Source organism: Camelina sativa, chromosome 17 (genome assembly GCF_000633955.1).
Source record: "Camelina sativa cultivar DH55 chromosome 17, Cs, whole genome shotgun sequence".
Classification (NCBI taxonomy): domain Eukaryota; kingdom Viridiplantae; phylum Streptophyta; class Magnoliopsida; order Brassicales; family Brassicaceae; genus Camelina; species Camelina sativa.
This window is the reverse complement of record NC_025701.1, coordinates 9,400,800-9,424,693: the sequence shown is the minus strand read 5'-3', so window position 1 is coordinate 9,424,693 and position 23,894 is coordinate 9,400,800. Positions and strand designations below refer to the sequence as shown.

Here is a 23,894-nt window from a genome sequence, read left to right as displayed (position 1 = left end):
TTAATTTATCTTTATAATGGTCATATTGTCTTGCAGTTTTCCTCTATCAATTAATCATTAGTTTTCCTTTCTTTTGTTGTCTATGACTATAAACATAATTCTTAATTAAAGTCATTAATTTTTCTTATAAATTTTACTGATCTCATCAAAGATATTTATTAGTATATTTTTGTTTTCAAATCCATGGAAATGTCATAATATTAATTATTTCTAGTAGAATTGGGAAAAGTTTAATTTATCTTATAACGGTGCTTGATTGTTACATTTCTTTTTAATTAATGTCTTGCTAGCTAGCTATAAATTAAAAATACTCTTTAAACAATCTCACATCATCATCATCAAATCAGGGAAACAAACGAAGATTATAATAAAGTTTGATTCATCTCTGATCATGGATGGTTTACCCGGAAATTATCACGTAGATTCATCTTCAACCATGAAAAGTTTACCTTTGCATCTCCTCGACGACATTCTCTTCAGATTGGAACCCAAATCTATTGCGATGATGCGATGCACTGATAGATATTTCAAGTCGCATATTTCCGATGATCCGATGTTTGAAATCGGATACTTTTCTCGGGCCATACCTAATTTGCTTCATATTTACGGCATATACATCACTTATGTCTACTTCCAGCCTTTGGTCTCTCCATGGGATACCATGTCAGAGGGAACTTTTAGGTATGAATCAATGTATGGACACCATTGTTCCCTTTTCGGCTCATCATCCGGCCTTCTCCTACTATACATCAATGGCCTCTTCGTCGCAAATCCCCTCACAAAGAGGTTTCGGTTCTTGGATCACTCTGGATCAATACTTTTGCCTAGAATAGTGGGTGGTGCCAGTTTCATGGATCGTAATGATCGTAGAGCGATGTGCGTCGGTTTCGTGGTAAATCCAACAACTAAGAGGTTCAAGATTGCCTGCATACTTGAGATGCAGAAGAGGTGTGGATTCGAAATCAGCGATGGAGATTCATGGAGATTATCAAAAACGACCATCAATGATGACTCAAAAAGTGATCTCACAACATGGATGAAACCTGTTTACTTGCATGGCACTCTACATTGGTTTAGAAATGACGGGAGCATCATGGCTTTCAATCCCGAGACAGAGCAAGGACGCTTCATTCCTTCAACTTTCCATCGGGAAAAATATACGAAACTGTTATTTGCGGCAGACGGTAAGACCAATCGCCTAACCTTAATATCAGGGACAAAAGAAACAATCTCATTTTACACACTCCTCGGGAAGCCTAAATGGACCCTTGCCAGGCGGATCAAGAACGTATCTATGGAAGACAATAGGGTTTCAAACTGGAAACTGGTTACATACGACGGCACGCGTCTTGTAGTGAGGGTGTATATGAAATATGCTATCGGAGCTTTGGTTCATGTGTACGACATGGAAGCTGACAGTTGGAGAGTTTTAGGGTCGGCCACAAAATGGGAATCCGACAGCGTCTGGAATTCCTATATGTTTACGCCCTCCTTCTTCTCTGTCGAGGAGGACGCGCATAATTATAAGGCGATTGTAGCGTCTAAAGAAGATGACCCACGCATCTATTATCTAAGAGCAGTTATGGGAATCAAGTAAACTATTTCATGTTTCACTTATTTTGGGTCAATAAAATATTAATACATAAAGTTTCCTTGATATATAAGAGAATGTTTGTTTCTCATATGCTTTTTTCTAATGGTTTCATTTATTTTGGGTAAAAAAAGCAGTTGTATAAGAAAATATTTTTAAAACACAAGCGGGTTCTCTCTTTATGTGGATCAGTGATTATATATAACATATTTAAAACAGTTTTCATGAGGAAGAAAAGTTGCAACCTGTAGATCCAAAAAAGTTAACCTTGAAATGAAACAAAGCCAGGGTTTTTCAATTATCGTACAACTGGTAAGAAAACCATTGATACCATTTAGATTAACGAAAAAAAAAAAAACATCTGGAATTTGAATGACTAGAAGCTTGCCGTGTTAAACTAAGAATCAAAATGGAGATATATGTTCGATTCGAAGCATGAACAAAAGGAAAAGAATAACATGTTCCATATATATATAATATATTGTAGACAATCCAAATTCAGTGATCAAGTCTCACTTCTCTTCTTGTTCAAGGATCAAGAAGATAGCTTGATGCACCAATTTCCCAAATGACAGCAACCAACTGGTGCTTATATTCTTCATTCATCCGGTCTCACTATCTGATTCCTTGAAATTACAGTCAAAGAGACTTCACAAAAGCCTGATCATATCCACATAGACTTAATATGTAGTGTGTCTGTCATCTACATACTGTATATAGCTCTTAGGCGCGTGGGGTAGCTAGTTATGTTGAATGAAGAAGTAGAATTAGCTAGTAAAGGAAAAAAGCAGAGCAGGCTCTTTTTGGTTTCAACATCGCCTATAGTTACAAAGAACGTTGCTGATCACATCCGAGTACTATGATATTATTTAGATAATAAGTAAGCTTTGTTGATACTCTAATAGATCGAATTAGGTTCTAACTTTCAAAAGATTAAAAATGAAAACTATCAAGCGTTTTGCAGAATATATATATATATATATGATTATAGAACTTAAGCTCTCTCTTAAATTCAAATACATTAAAATAAAATCTAGACCTCAATGGCATCACTTAAAATCGTAAGTTGGCACAGGAGGTGCATCAAAGCTTTCCAAAATGTGAGTTTTGCTCCCTGAATCATCCTCTGTTTCCTTCTTCTTAAACCAAGAACCAAACCAAGATCCCAAACCTGCCTCCGAACCAGAAGAAGAAGAAGAAGGAGTCGTATCCGGCACAGGCTGACCAAAAACCTGACCCATAGTAGCCGCACCACCATACGGCATAGAAGCTGCAGCATCCTGCATCTGCATGAACTGCTCGTTCGGCGTAAGACTCGCAAATTTGTTCATCATGATATTAGCTCCTTCTATGAGAGCCAAAAGCACACCCCCGAGTACAGCCGACCGACCGGACGCACGGAGGCCTTGACGCAAAGAGAGAAATCCTCCGGTGGCGGCGCCGGAAATAATCGAGTTCCATGGATCTTCCTTCTGTCTCGCGTACACCAAGGCGCAATCGAAGGCTGAGTAAAGACCACCCCACACGGCGAAGCTTCCCCCGTATTTAGGGCCATTCATTCGAAGAGATTGAACTCCGCCGGAGAGACGAGCTCCGGCGGGAGAGTTGTAGATTCCTCTCATGAAAAAAACCGCTGATCCACCAACAGCACCCATGCCGAACGCACCTCCGATGTCATCTAGGATCCGATCGGGACATGGTTCTCTCGTACTGTCTGGAGTTGCCATCGATTTCGTTCTTGTTCTACAAGTAAAAAACTTCTAGGGTTTAAGAAAAGAAACCTAGAGAGTTTATGAATTTTAAAGAACGAGGAAAAAGAAAGTAGTACAAAAATGGAAAAATATAACTGACCGTGATTGCTTTTCGTGTTCATCACGTTTTTGACGATAGTCAAAGCCCATCAAGGCCCATTTGTAAATACGCGCATCATTATGAAGATAAAAAAAAATAAAAATGCCACGTCATTTGAGAACCTTATCTTATTTTTGACACAAAAACGCGTACGTGGACAAATACTCGCCACGTCACGACACAAGTATCTAAAATCAACCAATCACAACGCGTCAGTACAGATAACTCGTGTCTGTGGAGTTTGGTCTGAGAGCCATCCATTGTCCTATCTCACTTCTCTCTCTCACCACATAAAACTCACAATTCTCTCAATCGAACTCAAAGAATAAGCAAACAGAAAAAAAAAAAACCTTATCTCATCAAACTAAAGAATCTCTTTCTTCATTATGGCCTCAGTAACCTCAGCCACCGTTGCGATCCCATCTTTCACCGGCCTTAAAGCCTCAACCATCAAACCTTCCGCCTCCGTCAGAATCAACACCGCTGTTGCTGCGTCACCGAAGCTTACTGTGAAGTCATCTCTAAAGGACTTCGGAGTCGCGGCCGTAGCGGCTGCAGCTTCAATTGCTTTGGCTGGAAACGCCATGGCGATAGAGGTTCTCTTGGGAGGAGGAGATGGGTCGTTAGCTTTTATTCCCAACGACTTCTCTATCTCCAAAGGTGAGAAGATCGTGTTCAAGAACAATGCTGGGTTCCCGCACAACGTTGTGTTCGATGAAGACGAGATCCCAAGTGGCGTCGACGTGGCCAAGATCTCGATGAGTGAGGAAGCTCTACTTAATGCTCCCGGAGAGACCTACGAGGTTTCTTTGACCGAGCCTGGTACTTACAGTTTCTACTGTGCCCCACACCAGGGTGCTGGTATGGTCGGTAAAGTCACCGTTAACTAAAAAAATTTGTGTGTGAGTAAGTGAGGGAGTCTCGGATTCAAGTAGAGGCTTTGCTTTCACATTCTTACATAATGTGTTTTGTAATTCTAAAGAGTGTTGAATCGAATGGACCGTGGTTGTTGTTATATTACTGGTTCCATAAATTGCTTTTGGTTGGTTTATAATAAATTATATGTAGTTGATGTCTCGTTCTCTAAAGGTTTTTAAGAATATGATTAGGATTGAAAAATGTAGTATAAGCGCTTTTTATAGAGTGTTTAGTAGTCTAATTTGGAGCAAAAGTTAGAGGGAAGGTTATTTGTGTATAGATTGATCACAATATACTTTAAAGTGATGTTTGCGAACTTATTGATGATATTATCTGACTGAGAGAAAGTATCTGACTGAAACGGGTAGATTAGTGGTGGTGTAACATTATCAAACTTAATTTAAACTAAGGATACATTCATTGTAAAAAGGATATTTTTTTGGGTTGAATATATTTTTACATTCATTCAAAAAAAAAAATATATATATATATATATATTGATTATAATAGGTCTTGATCAAGATTTTAGTTCACATAACAGTGTAGAAATACATTTGTACCATGTATATGTTCACTAAACCATAATATATATGAATCTAACTGTAGCAACTAGCAAGTATGAAGTTATATGCATAAATACAGTTATCAGATGTATAAATTAAGGCCACAGTAGGTGAGAACACAGTTTACATAACAAGCATAAACCTTTAGAGCTTAAAAATGAGATTAAACCCTTCTACATCATCATACAAAGAACTAGCCAAAAACATGTTACAAAATGTAATAATGTGTATAAATCCATCATCTCAACTCTTCTCTTTCGTAATAAGGGGTTTTTAGCTGTCTCATTGATCCACTAGTTTTATGGTGTGACGAATGCCTTTCATCACGAAAAATGGACTTACCGACTTAGTGAAGTTAAGTTAATAATCGGAAAATTTTAATGGCCCATTTTAGCCCATTAAAGTGATTGGACTAGTAAGCCTACTCGTACATGCAATAGAGATATTCCAGGGAGGAAGGGGTATACAGAGATAACTAAAATATATTGGTCTAATGAATATTACAGTTTCTCTACATGAATTCGATTGAATCGGTTGTGCTTTGTGGCTTTTTTTTATAGTGCGAACAAAAGTATATCAATATATATTTTGTGTCTATTAGAGTGGGAAAATACAAAAAGGAGCAGTTCAGAAGACATCAGAGATCCAAAGGTTAAAAAAGAAAAAAGGAAGAAGGGGGAGAAAGAGCATCTTTTGAGATGATGTGGTCTGATAACACAAGCCAAACAAGAAAGCGACAAAAGATGGTAAAGGGCAGATCAACGGAGTCATATGAGTCGACTTTTGTAAACAATTCGAAAAGCCTTCTTTATGTATGTAAAAGAGAAGCTTCCACGTGATTTCACTTTCTCTGGTCGGTACTTCTCCCTCTCATAATGTCCATTCATCTTTGTTGTTTAGTCAGAAAAAAAAAAAAAAACTAGATCGGTTTTACTTTTCTACTTTCCAATTTTATTTTCTAGTTTCCAATTTTGCTGACTTTGCTTCTGTGAGTTTTCATAAAGACATTTTTGGTGTTTAGGATACAAATCACAAATAAAGTTGATTGATTAAGAAAAATCGTTACAAAGAGAGTCAATTAGCCAAATAGGCTTCAATACAGAATCAGCATAATATGATAAGAGATAGCAAATGAAGTGATAGTGTGTGTAGAGGTCGATGTTGCAGCTGTGGTTAGAGAGGAACTAAGGTGATGCATTGGCTAATATGCCTGTTTGGCTATTTCCAGAGGAGTTGGCAGGATCCATGATACCTAATGGATTGCCAAATTGCAAGTGATAAGTTTGAATCTGGACAAGGTTTAGTAGGAATGGTTCAATTCTGTTTTATATATATAAAGAAAATAAATAAGATGAATGTATGAGAGCATACATGAAAAGCACAAAGACACTTTGCATAATCTAATTTGGTTATCCAATTATTGTAATTATTATATGAGAGAAGCAGAGGCTGTACTCTTCTTCCACCACACGTGATCCCCTCGAAGACGGCCATACTTCAAATTTGGCGTTACGCACCCCCCTCAGTCCCTCACACCAGGGACCTCACTTTTCTCTATCCATTTATTTTATTAATACTAGTATTTACTAGTACTATTTTTCGAAATATTCCATTAGTTACACTATTAATTTTCTTTTTGGTAATCTAACAATACTAATTGAGAACTCATTCCTTGGAGACTTTTCAAATAAAATTGTCTTTTAATGCAAAAATTGTTTCCAAGCGTTACAATTCCTTGGATTTTTTTTTAGTCAAAGAGCAGCAAATCAGGTTCTCTTCTCATAAATATTTGGAATGCGAAATTAGCGTAAACCACATTTTATTCCACACCAAAAAAAAAAAGTAAAGACCTTCTCTTCTAAAATTTACTTTTCACATTTATTATCCAACTGGCAAGGTAAAAAAATAAATATTCCTAATAAAATGGAATCTAAAAAAAAAAACAATTGTATTCTTCTTGTTTTGCATTTTTAATTTTAAGTTTTGTATGTTAAATTTGAACAACTTTTACGGAAGAGAGAAACAAAAATCAAAATTTCAAAATTGTTCTTAATTTAGCTTGTAATTTCCATCTTTATTTTAGATTTTTTTTTTCTCTTTTTGGTTTAAAGATTCTCTCAGTATATATATCTCGACAATAAATAAAAATAATAATTAAAAAAAATAGACTCCAAATTTTTTTGTCATAAAATCCAACAAGAAGTAAAAAAAAAAAAAAGAGGCGTAAAACTCTCTCTCTCTCTCTTTCTTCTTCTCCCTCACTCTTAACGAAAAATGGAGACGCTAACACTCTTCGTCACCGGCGCTCTAGTCGCCGTCGGTATCTACTGGTTCCTCTGCGTCCTCGGTCCAGCAGAGCGTAAAGGCAAACGAGCAGTAGATCTCTCCGGCGGCTCAATCTCCGCCGAGAAAGTCCAAGACAACTACAAACAATACTGGTCTTTCTTTCGCCGTCCCAAAGAAATCGAAACCGCCGAGAAAGTTCCAGACTTCGTCGACACGTTTTACAACCTCGTCACCGACATCTACGAGTGGGGATGGGGACAGTCCTTCCACTTCTCCCCTTCCATCCCCGGCAAATCTCACAGAGACGCCACGCGCCTCCACGAAGAGATGGCCGTAGATCTGATCCAAGTCAAACCCGGTCAAAAGATCCTGGACGTCGGATGCGGCGTCGGCGGTCCGATGCGAGCGATTGCATCTCACTCGCGGGCCAACGTGGTTGGGATCACGATAAACGAGTACCAGGTGAACAGGGCTCGTCTCCACAACAAGAAAGCTGGGCTCGACGCGCTTTGCGAGGTCGTGTGCGGCAACTTCCTCCAGATGCCGTTCGATGACAACACTTTCGACGGCGCGTACTCGATCGAAGCCACGTGTCACGCGCCTAACCTCGAGGAAGTGTATGCCGAGATCTACAGGGTGTTGAAGCCCGGATCTATGTACGTGTCGTACGAGTGGGTCACGACGGAGAAGTTTAAGGCGGAGGATGATGAGCACGTGGAGGTGATCCAAGGGATTGAGAGAGGTGACGCGTTGCCTGGGCTTAGGGCTTACGTGGACATAGCTGAGACGGCTGAAAAGGTTGGGTTTGAGATAGTGAAGGAGAAGGATCTGGCGGCTCCACCGGCTCAGCCGTGGTGGACTAGGCTTAAGATGGGTAGGCTTGCTTACTGGAGGAACCACATTGTGGTTCAGATATTGTCAGCTGTTGGAGTTGCGCCTAAAGGAACTGTTGATGTTCATGAGATGTTGTTTAAGACTGCTGATTTTTTGACCAGAGGAGGCGAAACCGGAATATTCTCTCCGATGCATATGATTCTCTGCAGAAAACCGGAATCTTCATCGCCGTCGCCACCGGAGGAGAGTTCTTGAAAATTGTTACAAAAAAAAAGGTAGAAAAAGATCTCCGCCGTATGGGGAGAATTGTCTCATTTTGTTTTTTTTTTTTTTTCTTTTTAATTTTTATTTTTAAGTTAATTCAACTTGGTTAATGTACTCTTTTATTTTTGTGTTTAATTTTAAATTTGGTTTGTGTTTTAAGAATTCTTAGTCTTTTTTTTTTTTTTGCTTATAAGAACAATCTTAGGTTTACTATTGATTTCTCCGCCGGAAGCGTAAGTAGAGCCGGCAAGACATAGGGTGATTAGTTGTAGTATTTTTGAAGTGTGTTTAAGATAGATTATTTTAAGTGTTAGGTTAGTAAAATGAAAATGTACTTAGGTGTCGACAGCCTGGGTGAGTACTACTGACTGATGTGAGTGACTGTCTGAAATGAATATTGTGTTCTGGTTTAGAAAAATAATACTAGTAAATTCTAGTATTTGATTAAAATTAATTCGAAGAAAATCAGTGTCGCGACAAGAATTTTAAAGAAGCTTTTTAGGTTTTTGTCGCACGGAGATAGATAGTGGTGACTGGTGAGAGAGAGTGGGAACGCGTGCGTCGTTGCATTTTGAATTATTTGGTTACGGTATTAGTATATTATAGATTTTCGATAATTCGATATCATAAAAAGTTTTCGTGATCATATGTTTTGGTTTAGTTTGTTCTATAATTCACGTGATTCTTTCCCAATTACGATTAGGATCTGATAAAAAAAATGTAACAACACATATTTCTCCTTTGTATCTCCCAATTTTGGCGAACTCGTTGTATAGATTTAGTGTCTGACTCTCTTAAATTGTGTGGGTGTGATGATTCTGATTCCAGACCGTGATGATTCACACTGAAAATGACAGGAAGAGAAGTAGAGCTAAAATTTATATAATATCACTGTCTTATCTGATAGGTCTTTTGTGGCATGATCTGGATTTTTGACTATGATGTTTCAAACAGAAAACATAAATCCTTAATTTTGATTGTGATGCATAGAGAAAAATGATTTTATTATTTCAATGTTGATAGAAATACTACTGTATTGATTGCTGTTGGATGTAGGGTTGATAAAAGTGTTTATAACCTCAATTAATATGTATATACTGTGTGAAGCAAAAACTAAACAAACAGTTGATCATATATTGTGTTTCTCTCCCAAAAAGAAAAAAGAAACGAGAAAAACCTCTAATTCAAATAAATCGATTATTAGCTTCTAAGAGCATATAAAACTACAAATTAGTGGAAAAAGCCAAAACCTAATTTTTTTGCTAAATTGCATTTTAATATTTTAAGATATGTTATCAAAGCATTCTCTTCAAAAATATCCCAAATATTTTTTTGATAGGATCAACAATTCCTAAAAAGATTAGGGTTTTTTCATCAAACAATCGTTACCTATTGGCTGTCGCCGCCCATATCAAACAACCTCAGATAATCTTCTAGAATGTAATTGATATATTTTCTTATTTATTTGCTTTTTGTGCAACAGAAATTAATATATTTCTAGTAGAATTTATCCAATATATTTCCATTATTAGAATAGAATCACGGAAATTATACCCAATAATTGGATTCATAAAAGGTTAAGAAACATGATGAAGAAACAATGGAAACATTATGAAAAATAATGGAAACATGATGAAAAAAATGGAAAAAATAACTAAAAGATAAAAAGATTTAAGATCCCACATCGCTTGCCAATGAGATTGGGAAGCAAAATATTATTTATAAATACTGTCCCTACGCTTGGACGGGGGGGTTTATTACACAGTTACTTTTCCTATCTTTACAACTAATGAAAGTTTGATTTGCCGATTAGAAAAAAAAAAAATCTCAGAATTAACGATGCCTGTGATTGAAAACGCGTTTCTAGGACTAGAATCTAAAAGGGTAACAACATCAAATTGTGATCACTTCTTCGTCCGTTACGGAATCTGCTGTAACTGCAGATCGACGGTAGATAGAGATTACGGCCGAGCATTCGATTATCTCGTCCATGGTTTACAGTTAAGCCACAAGGCCGTGTCGGCTACAAAAACCCATACCACACAATTGGCTTGTGAGAACGAGAAGAAACTTCATCTAGTCCTTGATTTGGACCACACCCTTCTTCATTCCGTTACGGTTTCACGGCTTTCCAAAGCAGAGGAGTATCTCTTGGGGGAATCATACTCAAGGAACGATCTTTGGACACTCGGTACAGAGATGTTGATAAAGCTTCGACCTTTTGTGCACGAGTTTCTGAAAGAAGCCAACGAGTTGTTCTCCATGTATGTGTACACGATGGGAAATCGCGACTACGCTCAGGCTGTGCTGAAGTTGATTGATCCGAAGAAAGTGTATTTTGGGGACAGAGTCATTACCAGAGAGGAGAGTGGTTTTACTAAGACGCTTGATCTTGTGTTGGCTCATGAGCGTGGAGTTGTGATTGTGGATGACACTCGTCAAGTTTGGTCTGATGACCACAATAGGAATCTGTTGCAGATCACCAAGTACAATTTCTTTAGAGATTATGATCATGTCGGGCCGAAATCTTACGCAGAGGAGAAGAGAGACGAGAGTAGTAGCCACGGATCATTGGCTTATGTCTTGAAAATTCTCAAGGAAGTTCACCAAGGATTCTTTAGTGGGGGTGAATTACATTCAAAGGACGTGAGGCTGTTGCTACAGGAAAAAGCATATTTGAATCAATATTTGTTCTGAAATCTAAGGCTGTGATTGGAGTGGAGATCTATGTTTAGCGGAATTCACTTTTTTCTTTTAGAAAAACGCACCTAAAATAACATTCACTTTTGTATAATAAATTTGTAGTTTTGTAGAAAAAACAAAAAGTGACATGTGCGGTTTTAGAAGTACAAAAATGCTCTGGATTGCTTTTGTAGAATGAAACTGCTTATAAGCAGCCGTCCGATCAAATATGCACAAGATTATATATATATTTTTTTATAATTAAAATATATTATAGATGTGTTATTATTTTTTCCACAAATATATTTTTATCTAGCTTATATTTCTTCTCTCTCCTTTCAAACAATATTAAATAATCTGTATTTTTTATTAGTATTAGACTATTAGATAAACATTGAAAATATGTGATATTATGATGTACTAATTTTTGTTAAAAACATATTATAAAAAGAATAAATATTCACCTTCAATATACTTTACATTTTTTTGTCAACGAAATGGCTTTAATATCATTTTCCTAAACTTAAATATCCACCAATATAAACTGAGTTGTATAATATATATTTTTTGCACCAGACATAAATATTCACAAACCCAATACTATCTAAGGCTTATAATTGGTAAAAAGACAATTATTTAACTAATCATAACATTCTAATCACACAATCTTTTGGAAAATAATCTATAAGAGAATTTTATTACATATATTAAATTGGTTTTATATGAGAAATGACTTAATGTTAATTGGGATATCTAAAATTCATGAATATATGAAAATGTTTATTCATTAACATAAAACAAATAATAATTTACATTTATATTAATTATTTAATATTTGTCTTCTAACATACTTATCTATATTTGTAATCCGCACAGATTCTTGTCTTCAAACTATTCAAACATTTTATTATGTAGCGTTAATATTTTTTCACCAATCAAACTTTATTATGTACCATTTATTTTGTATTAACCGTACTTGTCCCGCAAATACATTTGTCCCGCACGTATCGCAGTTCAACCGTATCGCACTATCAAATCGTTTGTCCCGCACAACCAAATCCGTTGTTACTATTCAGACTCTAAGCCTATCAAAATTATAATTGTCTCTTACAAACATGAAAAGGTTAGGAGTTTTGATTAATGGAGTTAGAAATTAACAAAGGTGTGGAAGTGGAGCTCTCATCATCGGAGGAACATTGCTTGGTTCACGCTTGAAAGATGCCCAACAAAAGGTTCGACTTATAAGCCAGGGGATCCAGTATGTATGGAAATTTTGTAAAATGTGGAAGATGATAGATAGACAAGACAATAGGTTTATAGACATATTTCTCAAACATAAGTATAGTTAACTACATGTGTAATAGTGGTTGAGAAAATTTTAAAATTGTGGTGTTTTGGTGTTTTATCTTGCTGCTCAAAAGAAAATATTGGACCTATTAGGCTATTACAATTTTTTTTTTTGGGTTCAAAAGGCTCAAAAGGCTATTACATTGTATAACTTTTCTTGCTATTAATGATATTTGTGAAAAACATTCCAATAACTCTATATATATAAAGTTGCCTTTTCTTTCTTCTCCTTCCTCCACCTCATCACTTTTTATTTTCAATTTTAACAAATTAATCCATATCATCAAAGGAACAAAAAATCTAAAGTTATTGCATCAATTAATTCACTCAATTTTGTAATATTTTGTTATTAAGTAAAAAAGAATAATGTACAATAATTTAAATTAAAATATAAACCAAAAAAAAAAGACAACATACAACCAAAAAAAATATCAAAATAAAATATGAATAGAGATTACATAAATATAAAATTAGATATTTCTATCATAATATATAATAATTGTGTACATATTTGTAAAAGACTAGAATTAGGAGAAAAATAAAGTTATCATATATTTAATGGAACAACAATTACTTTCAAGAATTACAATTATTAAGATACAAAAATAAGAGTCTCTTAAAAAAACAAACAAAAATTTAAAGGTTTTTTAAAATTGAGAGGTTATTCAATTCTTGGTGTTAATTTATAAATTAATGTTATCGATTAAAATTCGGTGTATATTCTTCTTTTCAATTTTAATATAATATAATTAATAATATATATATATATATGTATTTAATACTTGAGACTATGTTTGTTATTGTTAAATTATAAATTCATGTTACCGATTAAAACCAGACAGATTTGGTGCATAATTAAAATAGTGTGAGTGATCTATGTTATTTATCGTTTTCAAAATTGAAAATGGTAAAATTTTTTAAACAAAGGTATATCCAAATTTTTAAAAAAGAATTATTAATCAAGTGCTCAAGAATTAAGATAATATATATATATTTAAGAGAAATGTATAAGGTTACTTGAAATAAAACATATTAAAGAAAACTTATTATCAATATCACACACACAAAAAAATGTGAAAATACTTAGAAAAAATTAGAGAAAGCTATCTGTAAAAAAAAAAGTTTATAATAGTAGATTTTTTTTTTAAAACACTGTAAAAAATACTAAAATTTGATGTTTCTAACATCCCTTAAGGCAATCTATATATACATTTTTGGAGACATTTATAAAATAAATCCTCAAGTTGACACTTATTTACAGACATACCATTGACATTAAATAATTAATTTAATAAATAAATTAACTCTACTTATATATATATATATATTTAGAAACTAAGTGATTTAAAAGGTAATAAACATAATTGTAAATGTATATAGATTTTATAAGGAGGTGAGTAAAGAGGTATTGTTCTTTAAAAATTTGAAAAGCTGATTTGATAGAAAATGACTTTTAGCCTCACATATTATATTTTACTTTCACGGGTTTCGTATGATGAGTTTTTGCGGATTAAAAATATTTGAACATGTAAAACCAACACTAAAACTATTAGTTTATTTCATAAACTATAGATTTGTAGTCATAGTTTGGAAAATTAATTTATAAATTATTTAGTAAATGAACTACAAAAATATTACACATACTACAACACATTCTTAATATTCCAAAAAAAAAATTGTATACACATAAAAATATACACTAACATACCATATAGGAATATATACCTCTGTTTAATTATAAAAAACAAAATTAAGTGTTTTAAAATTTTATATTCTATCTAATAACAAATTTAATGTAATTAGGTTATAAACTGTATAAAACGTAAGAAGAAGAAAAAACATTCTAAATAAAATTATAAATTAATTAGATAAAATTTAATTAATTGAGAATTTAAAAACTAAATAAATTAAAAATTATTATTTAAAATACAATTTTTTTATAATTTAGTCCCGCGGTATACCTAGGGTGAAAACCTAGTACTATGTATAATTTCTTTAGCCTACCCAAAAAACTAAACGAAGAGAAAAAAATGATATATAAAAAAAATGATATAAAAAACATGTTCTTTGTTATTTAAAAGGTTAAAAATGTATATATACTATTTTATTTATTTATATATTTGTTATAAGGTGTAGATGATATGTATTTTTAATTGTTTATGTATTTATATTATTTTGTGACTATGATAAAATCATCTATATATATATATATGTATATATATATATATTATTGATTGTTTGATACATTGAGTATAGTTTATATTAAATTCTATATAAATATAAATTGTAGGTGTAATTGTTTATATATGGCAGAAATTAGTTATTTTTTGTTTTTTGAAATGTTGTATATATATTAAGAAAAAAATAAGCAAAACATATATAAAATATGAACAAAACATAAGTAAAATATATTCACTTATGTGTTTTTATAACATATAAAATAGACTCTCATATATCATACCATCTATTTTTTATTGTCACATTAACATTTTGTTAATTCATTTTAAAAAATATTCTCGTATAAAATTTTTCGAGAATAAACTAACTACAGGACATTACCTTTGATTACCCTGTCAATATTCTCGAGAATATCCTGTTGTTAGTTTCAACAAGACATTTGTAAATTGATTACTCTGTCAAAGGTTGCGGGATCGAGTGATAAAGTGTGAACACCAAACTCAACGGTCTGTCTTGATTTCCGGCTTATGTTGCTTGGGTTTCATGATATTGATTTTCCCTGTCATCTCGACGCTGTTTCATATGTTCTGCAAAGCAAACCAACAAAACCCCGTTATCAAATTAAGAGTTAGCCAAGCTACAATTCTTGATAAAAGAAAATGTTAGTATTTTGTAATATTTAACTGAGAAGCTCAAGTATGAATATATCTAAATACTTATTTTTTTTTTAAATGAATGTAAAATTTTATTCAACCAAAAAACTCTTTGTTATAAAATATGCATCCTTAAATCAAGTTTTCATCTCCTCTTTAAATAATAAATTTTAATTTATTTAATTTTCAAATTCCCAATTAATTTAATTTTATCTAATTAATTTAGATTTTTTTAAGAATTTTTTCTTCTTCTTACTTTTTATACAATTTATAACTTAATTACCTTAAATTTGTTATTAGATAAAATATAAAATTTTAAAATACTTAGTTTTGTACGTTTGATATAAGAATGTTAAAGAGGAGATGAAGGATAATGATCAGTAATCACATCCCCTTTCTTCTTGGTTGTGTTGTTTGCTCTCTAACTTGTTGTGGCGTAACATAGGCGCCTCTGTTTGCTTCTAAACTCAGATATATGCATCTAGTTTTCCAATCTCACATCCGGCCAAAAAGAAAAATTGCGATTAATAATAAATCTAGAGAAACAAAAACAAAAATCGTGTTTGATCTATACACACGTTGTAATATTTTTTTTCTTTTTTTTTTCTGTCTATTCACAACATTCAGACTTGAGTATACGTCGTAACGAGTATCATCATCGTGGTAGACACGAAATTCCCAGACACATAGAAAACAAATATACACATAGAAAAAAGCAAACGAAGGAAATTCAAGAAAAATAGGTTTAGTTAACTTGAAGTGCTTTTGGTCGATCCATAGTTCTTCTCTTCCACAGATTAACTTCACTCTTGGGTTTCGGACACAGACTCAAACCCTCTAGCTCTGTCAGAGGCATACTCACAGAGCATGGAATCGTGAGATTCGATTGAGATTCTTGACGTTTCATCTCCGCCGTCCAATCAAATCCGCCAAGAGCTCCTCTACTGCTCGAGAATTTCTTCATTTTACCTAACGAAGGTGGCTCCACCACCGCAACGACCGGTTCCACTGCCGCAGCCGGATATTCACTCACCGTGGCGAAGGCGGTGGTGGGGGTGGAGTTGGAGTTAGATTTTCTCCACAAGAAACTTTTCGTAGAGAAGAGACGTTTTAGTTTCGAAAAGCTTCCTTTGTCTTCTTCTTTGATAGTAACACAAGAAGATAAAGACGACGCCGTTTTGAGATTCTTATTAGGTTCTTTGTTTTTCTTCTCCGATGAACATTTGGGCTTATTGAGTTTGACCTGGCCGATGCAGGAGACTTTAGGAGAAGTAGGTTCGGCAAAAACGGATTCGTTTTTGGTTCTTCTCCTAACTCTAGCCGCCGCGGGAACCAACGGACTGGAGAAGAAAATTCCTCTGTTCACCGTCGAAGTCATACGGTGCTGATGAAAATCTCTTCCGGGACTAAACGGTGCCGCACTGTGACCGATTGATAAAGCTCTTTGAAGCATCTTTGAGAACTTTGTGGACTTGTTGCTGTTGGAACCTTTTTCCATTTATTTGTAAAAATGCTAAACAGAGAATTCTCTTGGTTTTATATGTGTTGTTGTGTCTGAAATTTCTGAGAAAGTGAAGACAAAAGAAGAACTAGATTGAAATTGTCAACTGTGATGACGTCATGGAGGGGGGTTTTTGGGTCAAAGCTGAGCTAAACCGGAGGAGATTTGTGTCGTTATCATACAGTTTTGACTTAAACCGGAGAATGCATTTATGTCTTATAGACTTATTATACGGCCGACCTTTGTCCCGGTTTACAAAATTGAATGGTGAAGTGTGTGTGTACTTATGTTTGTTTGGTCTACAATAGTTTCCTTCGTGTTATACGCGGATTAGTTAGTACTATTGTTTATTTGACTTTCTAATCCCACATGTGTTGTGCTTGTGATATATATTAAGCCACCTGATTTTTATGCTTAATTATTTAGGGATTAGTTTAACATGATGACAATTATTAGTCCATGAACAGCTGGTAAACCGATATAATTAATTGGGGATTGAAAGCGATGTATAAAGTGAACACTTGTCCTTTTTTGGCTTTTGGTCAAATACATGACAAAGTGTGTAATCACAAAACATTTTTAAACATTTGTTAGTACCACCATTTTTGTTACAGTTGAGAACTAATTCCTCTCTTCATTCTTCATGTATATCCTAATTCCTTTTTGTTTAAAATCCAAACATTTTTTTTTTTTTTTTTTTGCATACTTTATTTTGTAAGAAAGATCCTAATAGATAGATAAATTATTAAGAGAAGATAAATTATGAGTGATATACATGATGCTTGTAGTACGGTTGAAAATGACAGTTTAATGAAACTCAGACCGACGGAATCTTTTAAGTATTAAATAACGTTTATCTTGTAAAAATATATGATAAATTAAAAGAACAGCAATTGACCAAGATCGATGCTATACCACTCAGAGCCAACGTCTCAACTAGATTATCTGGTCTCATTGTTGTTTAATTAATCTCTGTCTTGAACAGCTAGCTTTCTTGGTCTGTTGCGATATCATATCTTATACCACATGACATAACATGGCTTTTTCATGTGTTCTTACTAGTTGATCTATTATGTTTCATCACTTTGATCTGCAGAACCTAAACAGGCAAAACATTTAGTATTTGTCATCATACTCCCACAAAAAAGTTATATTTCTAGAGTAAAAGAAGAACATAGTATAAATCAAGAAAGAAAAAAAGAGAGTACATGGTACAATAATACTTCTAGACGCAAGTTTATTCAGTGTTGTGCTCAAAATGAAGTTACAATCTGATCGACAATAAAATAGCTTTAAAAACATCCTTAAAAAATGACTGTGAAAAAGAAAAAAAGCGTCTTCTTTGATGCTTGGGAAGGTTCCTACAATGGCCGAGCGACGAGTCCCTTCTGAATCATCTTCTCCACTAACTCTTCATGCTTCTTCAACTGCCCAGCTTTTCTTAACTGTGAAAGAACCATCTCATATAAAGACAAGCTCGGTGTCAAACACTTGACATCAACCATTTCTTTAAACAGCTTATAAGCATTATTCCAATGTCCCATCCCACAAAACATTGTAACCAAAAGCCTATAAGTATTCACATTCGGCTCAACTTCTTTATCATCCATCTCTTTCTTCATCTTCAAAACCATATCAGTAGACTTCGACCCGGCAAACATCCTCATCAGTATATTATAAGTCACCGTATTCGGCTCACATTTAGCTTCCATCATCTTCGAATACATCCTATGTGCACCATTCACATCTCTCTTCTTCTCGATGTACCTAAATATCGTATTGAAAGTCGAAGCATTCACATCGCACTTCTTCTTGATCATCGTGTTCAAAACCTTGACCGCGTTTTCAAGATTCTCGTCTCTGCAATGCGTCTCAATCAGAAAATTATAAGTAATAGTATCAGGCTCACATCCTAGCTTCTTCATCTGGTTATAAACCTGCAGAACCTTCTCTGTTCTCCCTGCTTTGACATGAACCCTCATCAAGTTATTGAAAGTAATAGCATTCGGAGCACAACCCGAATCCAACATATCCGCGAAAACATCATGAGCACGGCTGATCTGGCCGCATCTACACAAGGCATCGATCACAATACTGTAAGTATACACATTAGGTTCAATCCCAGCCAACTTCATCTCCTTGAACACTCTCTCTGCCTCAGAGATTTCACCAGCTCTACACCAACCACGAACCAAGTTTGTGTAAACTATAACATCAGGCTCAAACCTATCTTTCAAGCTATCGAAAAAACACTGAGCTTCACTAGCTCTCCTCTTCCTAGAAAGGTTACTAATAACAATCGAAAACGCGATTTTATCAGGAACGCAACCGTAATCTTCCATACGGTTAAAGCAATGCACAGCCTCTGAAGCTAATCCAGCTCTAACGTAACGTCTAATCAAAATCGTGAAGGTCTCAATCGAAATCTGAACGTTTCTTGATTTCATTAGATCAATCAAGTGCCAAGCTAAGTCGAATTGTCTAACCTTACCGGAAAGATCGATCATTTCGTTGTAAGGATGATGAGGCGACTCGTGGTCGTATTCGTCTCGTGAAGTTGCGTAATTGAAGAAAGCTAGAGACTGGTGAAAAGGGATTCCGTGGCGGACACCGCCGCACTTCTCTATGACGCATCGAACGACGGAAGGAGTGATTCGAGAAGCTTCGATTTGGGAGAAATCGAGGGAGAGTGATGGGAGGGTTAAGCTAGGGTTTAAGACGGCGTCGTCGTTGGAGTTTGTAGGGTTTTTGCGGTAGTGATCTTTGATGATTGAGTGTAACTTTTCTACTGTTTGTGTGTCTTCTGGAGTTAACGAAGGTGTGATAAGGATAGAGACGTCGGCGGCGGCGGCGGATTCGTCGGTTTCGTGGTCATGGAGTAGAGAAGTTGCGGAGGTGGAGAAGGGTTTTGGTAAAATGGGTTTGATGAAGGAAAGGGTTCGAGAAAGATGGAGTTTTGATCGTATTAACGCCATTAATGGGAGGTTTTGGTGGTCGAACGGAGCAGAGTGGCGATTGTGAAGAAGAAGGAAGTTCACTTCTTTATGGAATACACAAATTATTGAAAAAAGGTCAAATAAAATGCTGAAGCGGCGTCGTTTTAGAGCCTTCATTTGGATTTGCTTTGCTTCCAAATGGATTTGGAGCTACTACCCCATAGTTATGTGATCTATGATCAAATAAATCATATTGGTAAAATCTTAAGGACTTGTATCTCGTTGCTTGTCACTATCGAGATTCCAAATTCGTATATATAAACATAGCCATTTCATAGGAGCCTGCCAAATTTTTCAAATACCATTTAATTATAAAATTTCTATTAGACCTATGATTCAAATCATAGAGAAAAAGTATCTTCGTATTGTAATCATATCTCCGAACGAAGTTCAACTGATTATGTTAAACTTTTTATCTATGCCTGCCAAAGGTCCAAGAATTTCATGAAATTTACGAAGTTTATTTGCATATATAAGACTACCTAGTCATATATACGCATACATTAAAACACATTAGTCGATTACACGTACGTATTATATGATGTGTGACCAACTTTTTAGGAGCTAAGATCATGTGAGTCATTGAGATTGAGTAAAATATTGGATGATGCTAATTGTTTCTCTATAGTCATTTGATCTTGACCAAGACAATTTTCTGACCGGCAAATCGTAATTGTAAGGAGTCCAAAATATTCTCTTATTAAAAAAATAAACATATATGATAGTTTCAACCCTAGCTTAGGATAGCAAAACTAAAACTAAAAATATCAAAATGTCTTAATAGATATCCTAATGACAAATGGTTTAGGACTAATAAAAAAAAGAAAGACTCCTTCCAAAGCTTAATTCTTCTCTAATCTTACATCCTAATCCGATTAGCTTTGGTAATTACACATTACTTTACATTCAGAAGACCTAGCTAACAACACACGCTTGTGCTGTTTTCTCCATCCTATTCTTACTAGGACTAGTATTTAATTGAAGTCCTACACCGACCTTAATCTATAGTTGTGTAACCTTTCTTGGTTATTAGTAATCCAAACATAGGGGGGAACACAAAAACATAACTCAATCAGTAAAACCAAAAACTGGGTTCTTACCAAATATTGCCATCGGTGCGGACGCCCGAGAATGAGAAGAAGACAGAGGAGTATGTGTCGTTTAAGAATCTGATTCCGTCTCGTTATCCAGCTGGAACACAAACGCCTCCGTTCGAGCATAAGCCTAAGTCCTCTAAACGGTGCTACGTCAAAGTCAAAGAGCCTCTCTTTGATCTAGAGACTTCTTCCAAACGTCTGTATTGGCGTGAAGTGCCAGTTGATGACGACGAAGACCACGAGCACGCAGGCGATCATGGTCATGGATGTATGTTTGTCTTGAAAAAAAGCATTCAAAGAATGATCGATAAGTCGTTTGGTACTCTTTTTGGATTACCTAAGGTCGACGAGTTTCGTTGTTGTATAAATGCATGTGAATCATGATTGAAAGAGTGTTTTTTTTTTTTTTTTTTGTTGGGAAGATTGAGATGGGAACACAAACATGGGTTTCTTGTTGTGAACGAAATTGAATTTGCTGATCCAATATTATTGTATATATGGTATTTTTATGTGAGTTTGTTGTGATAATTAATATGGATATATATGTTGAGTATATCAAGCACGCACGGACGCACGTCTATGATTTTGTGTTACACCCATTCTTGATGATGAATGAAACAATTTATAGTTTTGTGATCCAGATTGCAGGTTTAGACTTTAGATAGGCCTGATATGAGTATGAGTGTAGTAAACTTATAACCCTTAACTTAAGCCTAGTAAGCCCAATCTGTTTCAGCAGCGTGGAAGTTGGAGAAATTTTTTGGGTAAAATGTAGTCTTAACGATGTTAGTATGTTACTAGCAAACGTGCCGTTGACAACATTGATTTTTCTCGTTATTTAATCCGCGTAATAATTTCGTTAATGTGGGTTTCTTCAGCACATCTTTATCATATTTTTTTTAATTACTTTTATAATTTTATTCAGTAAATCTGTGTTTTTTTTTTTTTTTTGTTGGTAGTGAGTAAATATCTGTGTCTTTGTCATTACATTTAGTAAGATTTAACAACGAGAAAGGACATTATTTCTGTACCAACTTTTGTGAATACAGTACATTTTTATTAGGATTGGTTACTATATGTTTTTTTTTTGAATTCTTTTGAAAAATTTGGTTACTATATATATTTCCATGAAAATTAATAATAATTTTGAATTGACTAATTAAAAAAGGAAAAAAGAAATACCATAAATATTGTAGATTTTTGTAGTCAAAGATAAAGACTATATATGTAGTTTTGTATGGAAATGTAGTAATCAACAAAATAGCCCATTGGTTTGAATTCATCAGGTGTAATAAAACATTGTGCTGGGAAAGAAAAAAGAACCAAATCCCAATTTTAAATGACAAAATCACCCCTCTTTACCCAACATAAAATAGAGCCACATCATCACGTATCCAAGGGTAAATATGTCATTTCATAACGTTAGAACTGAGGAACGCAGAGAGAGAGAGAATCCTTTTTCTTCTTCTTATTACAAAAAGGAAGAAACGTTATTTACTTTCCCGAAATATAAATATTTGATTTGATCTCTCTTTCTTGTTTTCTGCATCTCAAAGAGAGGTTTTAGGATTCGCTGTTTGTTTCGATCTCTCTATTTCGTTTTACAAATTTAATAGATTTGTTGTTGGGGTGAAATCGATCTTGGATGGCGAAAGTGAGACAGTCGAGATTTCAAGCGAGGAAATGGTCGACATTGATGTTGGTTCTGTTTATGTTGTTTATGTTAACGATTGTTCTCTTAATGCTTTTGGCTTTTGGTGTTTTCTCTCTTCCTATCACAAACAACAACAACAACGACGATTCTTCTCCTATTGATCTCTCTTATTTCCGACGAGCTGCCACTGAGAGGTGTGAAAACAAGCCTACTCTATTATTGCATGAAACCCTGAAATTTCCCTATTCATTGATCTCTCCCTTATGATTAAAAAGTTGTTTCATTTTGGAATACAGAAGTGAGGGACTTGGGACGAGAGGAGACCAGTGGACTGAAGTGCTTTCTTGGGAGCCTCGAGCTTTCGTTTACCATAACTTCTTGGTTAGTGTTCTTGTATTAAATTGAATATTTGATTGCTGCAACTCATGGGTCTTGTTCATTGTTCAAGCTAATCTGTGTGTTGGGTTTTTCAGTTTGATGATGTTTTAGTCTGTTAATTAGAAATTGATGCATGTTGGAACCAAATTAAAAATCAAAACTTGAAGATTAATTTATTGATTGAATGATTGATTTGATTTGACCAGTCCAAGGAAGAATGTGAATATTTAATCAGTCTTGCCAAACCACATATGAAGAAGTCAACTGTTGTAGATAGCCAAACCGGCAAGAGCAAGGATAGCAGGTTCGGTGTCTGATGATTGTTTCATCATGTCTCAGATAAATCTTCTCTATAAAACAATTTATCAAGCAAAGCATTATGGATTGTTTTTGATGATTTTTTGTGTTAAACCTTCAGGGTGCGTACAAGCTCAGGGACTTTCCTTAGGAGAGGAAGGGACAAAATCATTAAAACCATTGAGAAAAGAATAGCTGATTACACCTTTATTCCAGCAGGTATGAGATCAATGATCAATTGCAGTTTTTTTGGACTGTTCGTTATCTCTGGAATTTTGTTCATGTATAGATTGATGCGTTTCATCTGTTATATTTGTGATGAAGTGTCAAAATGAGATCATTTATGAATGTGTGCATCTTTTTCTTGTATGATGAATGTGCAGATCATGGTGAAGGACTTCAAGTTCTTCACTACGAAGCAGGGCAAAAGTATGAACCACACTATGATTATTTTGTTGATACGTTCAACACTAAAAATGGAGGTCAACGTATGGCTACAATGCTTATGTATCTGTAAGATTTTCTCAACTCTTCGCTTTTGTTTTTAAGGTTGTTAGGTTCTTTGTATTTACCAATCTTGTCTTCCAAACCCATTATTCTACAGGTCGGATGTTGAAGAAGGCGGTGAAACAGTTTTTCCTTCTGCCAATATGAATTTTAGTTCTGTACCATGGTATAATGAGCTCTCTGAGTGTGGGAAAAAGGGACTTTCTGTAAAGCCGAGAATGGGCGATGCATTGCTTTTCTGGAGCATGAGGCCTGATGCTACATTGGATCCTACAAGTTTGCATGGTAAACTACCTT

At 34.6% G+C, this 23,894-nt stretch overlaps 8 protein-coding genes across 8 annotated transcripts; 5 read left to right on the top strand and 3 right to left on the bottom strand.

Moving 5' to 3' along the window:
- Positions 351–1,720, top strand: LOC104756389 (F-box protein At1g20360-like). Its single transcript, XM_010478967.2, has one exon. It carries the CDS (start codon positions 392–394, stop codon positions 1,595–1,597), a length of 1,206 nt encoding a protein of 401 aa, XP_010477269.1. The 5' UTR covers positions 351–391; the 3' UTR covers positions 1,598–1,720.
- On the bottom strand, positions 2,298–3,377 carry LOC104756388 (mitochondrial import inner membrane translocase subunit TIM17-1-like). The gene has a single exon (XM_019239309.1). It carries the CDS (start codon positions 3,316–3,318, stop codon positions 2,641–2,643), a length of 678 nt encoding a protein of 225 aa, XP_019094854.1. The 5' UTR covers positions 3,319–3,377; the 3' UTR covers positions 2,298–2,640.
- LOC104756387 (plastocyanin major isoform, chloroplastic) lies at positions 3,720–4,520 on the top strand. The gene has a single exon (XM_010478965.2). It carries the CDS (start codon positions 3,829–3,831, stop codon positions 4,330–4,332), a length of 504 nt encoding a protein of 167 aa, XP_010477267.1. The 5' UTR covers positions 3,720–3,828; the 3' UTR covers positions 4,333–4,520.
- Positions 7,115–8,433, top strand: LOC104756386 (24-methylenesterol C-methyltransferase 2-like). The gene has a single exon (XM_010478963.2). The coding sequence runs from the start codon at positions 7,198–7,200 to the stop codon at positions 8,296–8,298; it is 1,101 nt and encodes a 366-aa protein (XP_010477265.1). The 5' UTR covers positions 7,115–7,197; the 3' UTR covers positions 8,299–8,433.
- Positions 10,048–11,158, top strand: LOC104756384 (RNA polymerase II C-terminal domain phosphatase-like 4). Its single transcript, XM_010478961.2, has one exon. The coding sequence runs from the start codon at positions 10,147–10,149 to the stop codon at positions 11,002–11,004; it is 858 nt and encodes a 285-aa protein (XP_010477263.1). The 5' UTR covers positions 10,048–10,146; the 3' UTR covers positions 11,005–11,158.
- Positions 14,902–16,902, bottom strand: LOC104756385 (uncharacterized protein At1g76070-like). Its single transcript, XM_019239308.1, has 2 exons — positions 15,922–16,902; positions 14,902–15,101 (listed from the first exon to the last, which is right to left on the bottom strand). The coding sequence occupies exons 1-2, from the start codon at positions 16,663–16,665 to the stop codon at positions 15,093–15,095; spliced, it is 753 nt and encodes a 250-aa protein (XP_019094853.1). The 5' UTR covers positions 16,666–16,902; the 3' UTR covers positions 14,902–15,092.
- Positions 17,831–19,806, bottom strand: LOC104756382 (pentatricopeptide repeat-containing protein At1g20300, mitochondrial-like). Its single transcript, XM_010478960.2, has one exon. It carries the CDS (start codon positions 19,779–19,781, stop codon positions 18,030–18,032), a length of 1,752 nt encoding a protein of 583 aa, XP_010477262.1. The 5' UTR covers positions 19,782–19,806; the 3' UTR covers positions 17,831–18,029.
- On the top strand, positions 22,258–23,882 carry LOC104740726 (probable prolyl 4-hydroxylase 3; the record flags this gene model as incomplete). Its single annotated transcript, XM_019239307.1, is given in 6 exon segments — positions 22,258–22,609; positions 22,712–22,796; positions 23,000–23,097; positions 23,212–23,309; positions 23,474–23,603; positions 23,695–23,882. Coding segments are annotated over 6 exon segments (802 nt in total), but the record flags the coding sequence as incomplete, so codon positions are not given.